This window comes from Chaetodon trifascialis, chromosome 8, assembly GCF_039877785.1.
Source record: "Chaetodon trifascialis isolate fChaTrf1 chromosome 8, fChaTrf1.hap1, whole genome shotgun sequence".
In the NCBI taxonomy this organism is placed as follows: domain Eukaryota; kingdom Metazoa; phylum Chordata; class Actinopteri; order Chaetodontiformes; family Chaetodontidae; genus Chaetodon; species Chaetodon trifascialis.
In genome coordinates, this window is record NC_092063.1 from 26,025,049 (window position 1) to 26,036,712 (window position 11,664).

The window sequence follows — 11,664 nt, forward strand, 5'->3', positions numbered from 1 at the left end:
AGCACACGACCATGCAGTCTCTGGACTGGGACTCCTCCCTCTTTCACTGCATTAAGACTGTCCCTTGTCACACACACACACACACACACACACACACACACACACACACACACACACACACACACACACACACACACACACACACACACACACACACCTACACATACAGACACACACACACACACACACACACACACACACACACACACACACAAAGTGAAAGTGAGTAGCTGGAATGAAGGATGTTAAAATGTCTCTGTAGCTCAGACTCGTTGGATGTTCCATGTACACTTTTTACATATTGTCCAGAACGTGTCAGAGAGCTTGTCTGAGTTTTTGTTGGAGGGATATGATCTTTACACTCCACTGAAGCTCATATGTGCAGTTAGCAGTTTATTATGTGCACTGAGCTAAAACTAATACAATCTGGTAATAAATCCTCCCTGCATGAAGGTTATCATGTTCAGTTTGTGTTGTTAGAGGTGTTTATTTTAGAAGATACAGAGAGCTGTGACATACTGTGTTTCTGGATCCTTTGAAGATAACTGGCCTGTGAGGTCCTCAAAGTCAGTCTCCCATGAGTTCAAATGTCAGCTCTTCAACAGAAAGTAGATGAAGTAATCAGCTATCTGCAGTTCTACTTTCTTTTTGCTCTTTTTGCTTTGATCATCCACATTTATGCTGCTCATCTTATCACTCGTCACTAATGCTCTGAATGATGTGAACAAATGATGTGTTCAATGACTGAATGAACCAAGTTAATTATAAAAGAAGGAAGGGTCATGACATCATAACATCAGTGTTGGTGCTGCCCTGCTCGGTGCCAGTTGTATTGAAGCCTATGAGTGATGCATGGAGAAGCACACTAAAACCCAACAAACCTACATCATATGACCTTTAATGAATAAAGGCCTCCACTTAATGAAAGAACACAGAGAACAGCTTCTGACTGGTTTTTCTGAAAGTCTGCAGTCATTTATTTGCTGTTGGTGTCCAAATAGTTTCCAAAGATGGTGAGAGGCATACTTTACAGGGTCCATGGTGAGTCGAATTCAAATACTCAGCCTGGCAGGTTATGACAAATTAGCAAGTGTACCTTGAAAATGTTGAGTTTAGGATAAATAAACATTGTGTGTATTCTTCATTCCTTCTTTCTTCCTTTTCTTTTGGTCCAGAACAGGCTCAGGCTGCATTTAGTTTGGGTATCATCGTAGTTGAGCTAACTTGCTAATGTTTGTCTGTTACAGACATCAATCATAAGAAGCTCCAGTCCCTTAAATATCGAGTATAGCATTAATGCAACTTACATGCAGACAAATAATTAACATATGAATCAAATTAAATGCACCTTGAAAAGGCACGAAACATTAGCTTAATATCTACACACCAAAACAGCGGTGCCTCCATCACCCAGGCTGACAGCCTGTGAAACTGAGAGGGGAGATTTCAAGTGTGGCCCCGTGATGTAAGGACCCTTCCTTATTTTATAGTTTCCTCGGTGTGAAAAGTGAAGCCAATGCAGAAGTGCCTTAACCCTGCATGCTTTCACATGGTCAGCATGGGGCGACTCTGATTGCATGGAAACCTATGGGAAAACGACCCTGCTTCTCACTTGATTTATTACCTCAGTGTTCAGTTTATCGTGACTTTATGGTCTCAATTGTTAGTTTCAAGTCTACTTCATTTGTAAATTGTTATTTCGAGTAAAATCGATGAAGCAGGGTGTGCTTCAGGGCGTAGCTGCTTTGTGATTGACAAGTTCTACCACACTGTTATTTAACGGATACCTTTAGATATACCTGGCACAGTCGTCCTGCATATAACTCGCAGAATGAATCCACTTTACATCCATGAATTCTAAGCAAAAATAAACATTACTTGGAAAATGTAGTTCTGTTTTTAACAACAGTTCACAGCAAAGACTGTTCATATTTAATCAAAGCATGTTACACGCTGTTTGCTTTGGCTGAATTTCCAGTTTACATAAATACTGAGTAATGAGTGTAAGGCATACAGCTGGAAGTTTGTAGTTGAATTCTGCCTTCTTTGATAAATAAGCTCTTAGTTTATGTGGCATCATGGTGTCTCATAGTCCACTCTGTCACTGCTGTACATGGCAGTGAATCCTTCACAGCAAGCTGTCGTTTACTTGTCTGCATTATATTCTTCTGACATGTTATTTGTTGTCCTTTCAGAAACCACACACACACACACACACACACACACACACACACACACACACACACACACAATCAGACCCACATGCAAACCTCCACATACAAATGCACCTTTCCAGACACGCTGTCGAGACTTTGTTCAGCACTAAAGTTGTCCTGAGTGGAACCTCTGGACTATTTGTGATTCAGTGAGTCACTCTCATGGTGGACTGTGGACCCAAGTAGATGAGAGAGGCCACTGTCAGCGCTTGCTGTTCTTTCAGTTATGAGAGTTGATTAGAGAAATTATCTACAGTCAGATGAAAGTCATTTGAAAGTCTGCAGGGAAGTCGAGTCATGGTTACAACCATGCCGGCAGCCCAAGGAGCAAAAATCCACATCTAAAATCATCTCTGAAGTTACAAAAAACTGTTATTGCAGGTTTCAGTAAAAGTATAGAAGTGTGATCAGCGAGTGTAGTGTAATAAGTGAAAGTACTGGATCTGCAGAAAAAGCCCCTGTGACTGAGATGTTATGACGTTAAAACATAGTTAATACCCAGCAGCATTTACTGTTGTAGCTGCTTGAAGTTTAGCCAGTTTGACCTGTTGTGTGTACTCTTTGGTGGTTGAGTCTCATTTATTTTCTTTTTGTTTGAACTTCAGGTGTGCAGATGAAGGAGAGAGCAGCAGGTAAGGAGCTGGCAGACTGACAGTTACTGTGCAACATCCCAAGTCCAACGAAGAGCTTGAAAACAAAAGCTAAACAAATGTCCTCTTGTTTAAATCTAACATCAGGTGTACAGCACAAATCCAGCTGTGTTCACCAGGTTTCTCATGTCTGTGATGTTTAAGATGTCTGATCACTGCAGAAAGCTGAAAGTGAAGGATTTTACATTTCACTTCATCCCAACTCTCAGTGAGATGACGTCTTCAGTCCATGAAAACTGTGATCCAGCAGTATAAAATGATGTTTGGAGGAAAATCTGTGACAGCTGCACCACTGCTGGTAAACCATTTGTTATTACATCAAGCTTTTATTCACACATCACGTTGCTGCTGCTCGCCACCTTTTCTTTGTTTGAGCCTTTTCTTTAGTCTCTATCCTCTGTAGGAGTGGAGAGCAGGTGTGGTCACAGTTAAGATGGAGCAGTTTTCAAATAGAACACTGGTGGGAAGGTGTAAACTAGGTGGGGAGCTCCCCTCCAGTGGGAGGATGATGGGGGTGAGGGTTGTGTTTAAAAAAAATGAAAATGTGTGAATGTAGGCTGTAGCGGCCCACTTGGAATTATCACGCAAGACGCAGAGAGCTGTGACGGGTGTTCTTTTAATTCTCTCCTCTCTTGTCACCACTGGCTGTTGACACATTCTGTCACCTTATGACACCGTGAAAACTATGAGAACGGACAAAATACAAATGCTGTGGTGTTATATGTCAGAAAATGATGCATAAATCATGTTTGCATTTTAACTTAATAAACAATCATTTTTAGTAAATTCAGCTAATAAATTTTACATGAAATAATCCATTTTTAAACAGTAAGGAATTACAGCTCTTCAAAATAAAAGCACAAAAATAAAGTGGCAGAACTAAATATCATAAACGAAATCCACTGCCATTTACATAGGCAGCATCCACCAGCGTCTGTGAACACAACATAAACGATGAGAGGAGAGAAAATATATTCCATATACAGAAACAGTGGTGTACCTCCACCTGTACAAATGCAGACTCACCTGTCGACAACCTGGAGGTGAGGCTGCATCACATGAATGTTACAAAGATTTCAACACAATGACTTCACTCTTATGGCTCTGATGGCTTTCACATGACACAAATGAGACCTCGTTCACTCTCGTGTTCCTTCATACTGTGACTCACCTGCAGAGGTCCGACAGCAAACTCTTTCTTCCTCCTCAGATACTTATGATAAATGTCTTCAGAGGACAAACCCTGACGTGTCATCGATCAGAGTACCAGACTGGAAATGAATGCTGTCCCATGTGTCCTCCTGGTAAGATCTAACTGAATATTGAATGGACATTTCACTTTGGTCCTTACACATGGAGTCTGTTGGTGTCCTGCCAGGTAGCAGCAGTGCTGACAGAATCAGCCTCTTGTGCACATCAGTGGACTCAGTCTGACTGCCATGGCTGGAGTTTATGTTCACACATGAAATGTATCATTGATGGAGCTGAATCTGAGTTTTTCCAACAGTAAAACACCCGGCTGACATTTCTATATTTGTGTAAAGATTTTTGTTTTTTATCCTTGTCTCCATCTGGTGGCAGCAGTAAAAATGACACTGCAGTCGACAGCAGAACATGACACTTCGTCCAGATCACAACATGAGCTTTACTCTCAGGATTCCATGTTTTCATCTAATAGAAACATTATATGGTACTAAATTAATTTGTTGGTTTTGTTTTGAACAGGAAGTCGAGTTAAAACGGACTGCACAGAGTTCAAAAGTACGTCCTGTCTGCCCTGCTCTGAGGGAAGCTTCATGAATCAGCCGACTGGACTGAAACACTGTTTTGACTGTACAAGCTGTGATGCAGGTAGACTTCTGTTAATATTTCCTAATTAACAGTAGAAACTTATGACTAAGATGAGATTTAAATGCAGCAAGTCGACTTCTTACTGCAAGTCCCTCTGTTAGTGCTGACGAAGAACTGAGGAAACTGTTGAAGAGTGTTGTTACTGTGAAGATGCAGAGACACATGTTGAAGAGTTCACTGCACAGTACTTCCAAAGACCGTCGAAAGCTTTGTCCATGTCAGAGACGTTCTCGCTTACTGGAAATACTCTGTTCAGTTTCGGCGCCTGGGCAGCATGCAGGAGGAGGAGGAGGAGGAGGAGGAGGACTCGTCCATAATAATGACTGTTTTTGCTCTGATATCATTACTGCTTTTCTCTGATGTATCTGCATCGTCAGCAGAGAAGAGAGCAACACACAGACCAGCACACGGTGGAAACAGTACTCCCAAATGTCTAAAAGTGGACATTTCAATCTTTGCATGGTAAACTCTGCCCAAAGCCAGCATTAACTGTTAAAATCAGCTGCAACTTCTGTGAACTCTGTATTTTCATCAGTTTGAAAAAGCAAAATAATCAGGTTTTTATCAGTGGGACTTGCAGGAATGATAGAACTCACCTTGCAGAAGTCACTGGTACTCTCTGTGTCTCCACGTCTGGCTGATGGGTACATTTATGCAGACGTGTCCCCATGAATTCATAAACTGGACAAACTAAATTGCTCTCTTGTAGACCGAGCAGAATTAAAGCTTCCTGTCTGTCGATGTCTCCTCTGCATGTGTTGACAGGTTCTGGTTTGAAAATAAAGACGTCATGTACAGCAACATCAGATGCAGTTTGTGAACCACTGGAGGGATTCTACTGTCTGGACCGCACAGAGGACGGCTGCATGGCAGCTCAGAAACACACAAGGTGTCAACCAGGACAATACATCCACCAAAAAGGTTGGTTTTCATGTGCTGACTTTAAGATTATAGGTGTAGCAAGTTTTCAGTGAGAACCAAAGTTCAGAGAAACTGACTGTAGTGACAACTCTTCAGTCAGAAAGTAATGACAGAGCAGCTGTTCTGACCTGAGCTATCGTACACTGCAGGTGTGTTTATGGGCAGCAGTTGTTTTCTGTGTAGAAAGAGTCGTGCTTCTCTTGCTGTAAACTCTTCACCGTGCTGTTCCAGCTCCAACAGTCTGTTCACATGAACCACGTGGTCTGATTTGACAAAAGATCCTTAGCACAAGGTCGACTTCGTGTTATTCGATTAGATTCTAATCTTAAACCATAGAAATGTTGCTGTGTTAAGGAACGATTGACAGGGAGGCTCTGACTCCTGATGGTGAGGTGAGGTTTCTCCCACACAGTCTTTGGCTGAGTACAGACACAAGCCAACACGTGTTATTTTGGCCTGTTCAAAGTCAAGTTACTCACTGAGTTAGGCTGAAGCAGCAGCTTCTAAAATAACCTGCCACTGCTGACTTTTGTCACTTTGACCAGTGAAAGTGTCAGTTAGCACCAGCTAAAACTCTCTGGTTTATGATTTGCTTCATTAACACTGCGATCATCTGCTGCTGCTTTACTGGAGGTTTCCAGCAACAGTCAAAGAATATTGGGGATCTGAACACACAACCTACAGATATCAGGGAGGCAGCTCACTGAATATTTTCCAAAGAAAAATAAAAACTTCTCTCTTCACTTTAGCCTTTAACGAGCTGTGACTTCCTGATACAGGTCTGACACTTTGGTGCTTTGCCTCATGTTGACACACTGCTGCACTTCTTTAAAAATCTTGTACTTGATTTCATGCATTCTGGTTACTCTATGTGTGACTTTATTTTATTAGTTATTCAGTGGTTTTATTTTCCATTTTATATTACGCATTATCTTTATTGTATTTCATGCTTTTTGTATCTTATTTTTACTATTCTTACCAAGCAGGTTTTATCTTCCATCTTATTTTACATTAGTGCTCTGTCCCTGTTTTATGTTCATGTGATTTCTCTGTTATGAAGTGTATGAAAGGTGTTATATAAAAACAGTTCATCATTATCCTCCAGTCATCTGCTGGTCACCTGGACTGAAAGTCCACTCTAAAATTATATGACAATAAATGAACCATCTCTAGGACAACTAAACAAACTCCACCAGCTGATGAAGACCATGATACAGTATTCACCCCCTTGGATGTTTTCCCCTTTTATTGCATTCATAGATAAATCATGGTCAAAACAATTTTTAACACAAAAATTTATTGGAAAAAACTCTTTAATGTCAAAGTGAAAACAGACTTCTACAAAGTAATGTCAATGAAATAAAAATATATAAAGTAATATGATTGCATAATTATTCACCCCCTTTTTAATTTAATGGTCTAATTCAATAGAGGTCCATCAAATTGTTGCCAATAGTCTCACAATTATTGAAATGAAGATCACCTGTGATCTGAGTGGTGTGGGTGTGTTTCAAGTGATTGAGGTATAAAACACCTGTGTCTGAAGGGTCCAGAGACTGGTTGATCAGTATTCCTGGCTACCACTACACCATGAAGACAGAAGAACACTCCAAGCAACTCAGGGAAAGGGTTATTGAGAAGTACAATTCAGGGGATGGATACAAAAAAATTTCCAAGGCATTGAACATCCCCCGGAGTTCAGTGAAATCAATCATCAAGAAATGGAAGGAATATGGCACTTGTGTGAATCTGCCTAGATCAGGCCGCCCTCGTAAACTGAGAGACCATGCAAGTAGGAGACTAGCGAGAGAAGCCACCAAGACCCCTACGACTACTCTGAAGGAGTTACAAGCTTCAGCTGCTGAGATGGGAGAGACTGTGCATACAGCAACTGCTGCCCGGGTTCTTCACCGGTCAAAGCTTTATGGGAGAGTGGCAATGAGAAAGCCACTGTGGAAGAGAAGTCATATTAGATCTCGACTAGAGTTTGCCAAAAAGCATGTGGAAGACTCCACGGTCAAGTGGAAGAAGATTCTTTGGTCTGATAAGACCAAAATTGAGCTTTTTGGCCATCAGACAAGACGTTATTTTTGGTGGAAACCAAACTGCACATCACCAAAAACACACCATCCCCACTGTGAAGCATGGTGGTGGCAGCATCATGCTGTGGGGATGTTTCTCAGCAGCCGGACCTGGAAGGCTTGTAAAGATAGAGGGCAGAATGAATGCTGCAAAATACACCGAAATCCTGGGGGACAATCTTCTTCACTCTGCAAGAGAACTACGGCTTGGGAGAAGATTTATTTTCCAGCAAGACAATGATCCAAAGCATACTGCAAAAGCTACACAGGAATGGTTAAAAAAGAACCAGGTAAATGTTCTGGAGTGGCCGAGTCAAAGCCCAGACCTCAATCCTATAGAGAATTTGTGGCTGGACTTGAAAAGGGCTGTTCATGCCTGATACCCGCACAACCTGACAGAGCTTGAGCAGTTTTGCAAAGAAGAACGGAGCAAAATTGCAGTGGGCAGATGTACAAGACAGACTCACTGCTGTGATTGCAGCCAAAGGTGCATCTACGAAATACTGACTTGAAGGGGGTGAATAATTATGCAAACAATTATTTTCATTTATATAATTTTCTTTCATTAACATTACTTTGTAGAAATCTGTTTCCACTTTGACATTAAAGAGTTTTTTCCAATAAATTTTTGTGTTAAAAAAGCCAAATTTTATTGACCGTGATTGATTTATGAAAGCAATAAAAGTGTAAAACATCCAAGGGGGTGAATACTTATGATAGGCACTGTATGTGTCTGAAAAGCTCCACAAAGTTTCAACGAATTCAATTTTCAATATTTACAATTTTAAGTGTTTTTTTTTGGGGGGGGGGGGGCTTTTCCAGCCTGTATGATAGAGACAGCTGAAGATATGACAGGAAGGGGGGCAGAGAGAGGGAACGACACGCAGCAAATGAGCCGCAGGTGGGAGTCAAACCTGCGGTCTCTGGCAGAGGACTGATAGCCTCAATACATGGGCGCACACCCTACCAACTAACCCGTGATTTTTTTAAATCATGGACTTTGTGCCACTGCAGAGCGCGTTCACTGGCTCAATGAAGGTTCCTCATCAGCAGTTGAGACCTCTGTGTTTGTTTTCCAACACAAGCACAGAATAGCAGCTCTCTGCAGTCACTGCTTTGACTTGAAAGGCCATCAGTGACCTCCTCATTCTGCTGAACAGCTGCAGCACAGGTCAGGCAGTCACTTTTTTCCTCGAGCAGCAGGCACTGAAGGCAATTTGGTTTATTTGTGGAAAAAACACATTCATAAAGCAATTCCTCATTTTCATGTCATCACTACCTTTAAAAAGACAGAATGGATGTTACATTGGTGGAAAGTTTAAAAGTGTTGAAATGGAACTCATGGAAGTTCTTGTCATTCAAATTGTTATTTGGCATCAACATATCAGCACAAACTTCACTGCTGGAATATTTGCATGAAACACTGAAACTAATGACATTTGGACACGTTTAGTGTTCAGTTTGTTCATGAGTTCTCCTTCACAGTGAATCAAAATCCCAGTTTGATCTGAACTTCTGAGAAAAGACTTGAACTGGAACATCTCAGTGTACTGTTTCATTTTTTGTGAACTGTAAAAACTTGTGGAACAGATTTTTTTCTTTTTTAATCCACAGAGAGGGAATCAGACAGGTCTGATGAAAGGTCCTGATGTCATGTAAAACTGTGATCCTTCAGAATGTGGAAGATGAACTCGTTTCAATGGATATCATTTGTATTTCTACAGGAACAGCACTGACAGACACTGTGTGCTCTGACTGCCCTGATGGGACGTATTCAGATGGGACATTTCCATCCTGTCAGCCGCACACACAGTGAGTGAAGCTTCACATCACACACCTGAATTCCTCCAGCAGTGAGTTCATGCTGTCTGACAGATGTTCCTGTAAAAATGTCCTGCTGTCATTCCAGATGTGAACCAATGAATCTTCAGCTGATAAAACCAGGAACGGTTTCGACTGATGCTGAGTGTGGAGGACAACGTCAAGACTGGATGATACCTGTAATCACTGTTGGGGTGCTTGTGCTTTTTTTAGTAATAGCGGCATTAATAGCGGCATTAGTATTTTACTTCAAAAGGAAGAAAAAAAGTCCAAGCAGAGGTATGATTTGCATTTAGACAGACAAACTCAAATCATGTTTGTGAGTGATAATTATCATTCATTTGTTGATTACTGTGTTTTTTCATTGTTAATGTTTTGTTACAGACAGAACAGAAAAAGCAGAAAACATCAGACTGGTATGTTTTATACTCTTTATTTCACTGTGTGTTAAATAGTATTATGGGAGGTCACAGGACACACTGTGTTGCAAACTTTCTGACTCCTTAGACTCTCTTATTTATTCATTTATTTATTTATTTATTACTTTTTAAACACTTGTCCTGTTTTATCTTTATTGTTGTATGGTTATTGTTTGTAACCTTTCCATTCTTTGCACACACTGTGGGACTGTGAGAAACATTCGATCCTGTGCACACGGTGTAAATCAACAATAAAGCTGACTTTGACTTGAACGAGCAGCAAAACTAGAGAGAGAGTTCCTCAGACCGTCAGAGGGAACGTGAGGAAATGACAGAAATCCAGAGGAATTTGTTTCCATGTAGACTGTGTTGTCACCCTCCTCACAGCGTCCACACACAGAAGCAGCAGCTGTCAGTCTTTATGTCTGCAGTGAATGTCAGTGTGATGTGTATTCACAGCACATGGAAGAGAACCATGGATCCTTTTAAAGAACACAAAAATTAGACACATACACAAAAGGTGGAATTAAATCAGAGCCAGCAGAGCTTATCAGTTAATCTTTATTTATGTGTTGGACTGTTTCTAATATTACCCAGGGCTCATGTGGGGCCTCCTCTGCAACAGCATATTCATTGAAATGTTCACTGAAATGTTCATTGCCTGTGGACTGACTGACTGACTGACTGACTGGCTGGCTGACTGACTGGCTGACTGACTGAGCTCCACTCTGTGAGTCTTTACAAATGTTCAACATGTTGCTCTTTAAACTAAACACTGTATTTTTCTCCTCAGGACGAGGGCGTCCAATAAACAAGCAGACAGATTTGTTTGGACACTGCAGAGTAAATGTCCTCTAGAATCCAGTTACAGTTCCATTGGATGCTGGGACATTGTCTTTGCAGTGTACAGAAACACAAAGTAGTCCAACCTGAGTTTCCTGCACCATCAGACAAACTGAACACCGTCTGCATGAGTTCTACTTTCTGGATCATTCTCTCACACAGATGGAACTTTACAGAGACTAAAGTCAGCCCGCAACGACTTGGAGCAAACTACAGATTCGTGTCTTCAGAGCGTGACGGCTCCAGACTCTTCATTTACTGGATAGCTGAGGATGAATGTCTCTGCCTCTGTCTCACACAGAGCTCACAGTTGGACACAGGACAGACTGAAACTGGACTTAATGTGTATAAAGCAGAACAGACTGCTGGAACAGAGGACAGAGACTCAGTGTCTTGAACTGCAACATGATGGAACAAATGGTTGCTTTCACCAAATCAAAGAGGTTGAACAGAGTCCACTGTCCAAGGACAAACCCAGGTGGGTATAGGAGCTGCACAAGCAGAGAATGGTCAAATTAGAGGTAGTGATCCACATGTTGAATATTTCAAGTTTCCAAGAGATTCATTCATCATTTCTGTGTCCATGTTCAAGAAATCCCTTGTTAGTCTCCTGGGAGCTGACAATATTCAGCATGTGGACTTTTTCCTGGAAATAATTGACTTTTTATATCATTGTCAAATGCATTTTGTGTTCATGTATTGACTGTACAGTATTTGTCCTGAAGCTACTGAGTCAGTGTGCTGATCTTGTGCTTGATGGTTTAAAAATAAATTGTTTTTGTAAAGTTGTTCAAGTTCTCAAGCCAAACACAGATAATACTGAATGTAGTAGCATTTATGGGAAATCTATTCTAAAACCAGC

The 11,664-nt window shown here is 41.1% G+C and overlaps 1 protein-coding gene across 1 annotated transcript; it reads left to right on the plus strand.

Annotated features, from left to right (window-relative positions):
- The first annotated feature begins 3,027 nt into the window (after window positions 1-3,027).
- Window positions 3,028-11,068, plus strand: LOC139335601 (tumor necrosis factor receptor superfamily member 14-like). Its single transcript, XM_070969272.1, has 7 exons — window positions 3,028-3,164; window positions 4,077-4,170; window positions 4,592-4,717; window positions 5,483-5,638; window positions 9,444-9,531; window positions 9,629-9,819; window positions 10,965-11,068. The coding sequence occupies exons 1-7, from the start codon at window positions 3,096-3,098 to the stop codon at window positions 11,066-11,068; spliced, it is 828 nt and encodes a 275-aa protein (XP_070825373.1). The 5' UTR covers window positions 3,028-3,095.
- Window positions 11,069-11,664: the final 596 nt, after the last annotated feature.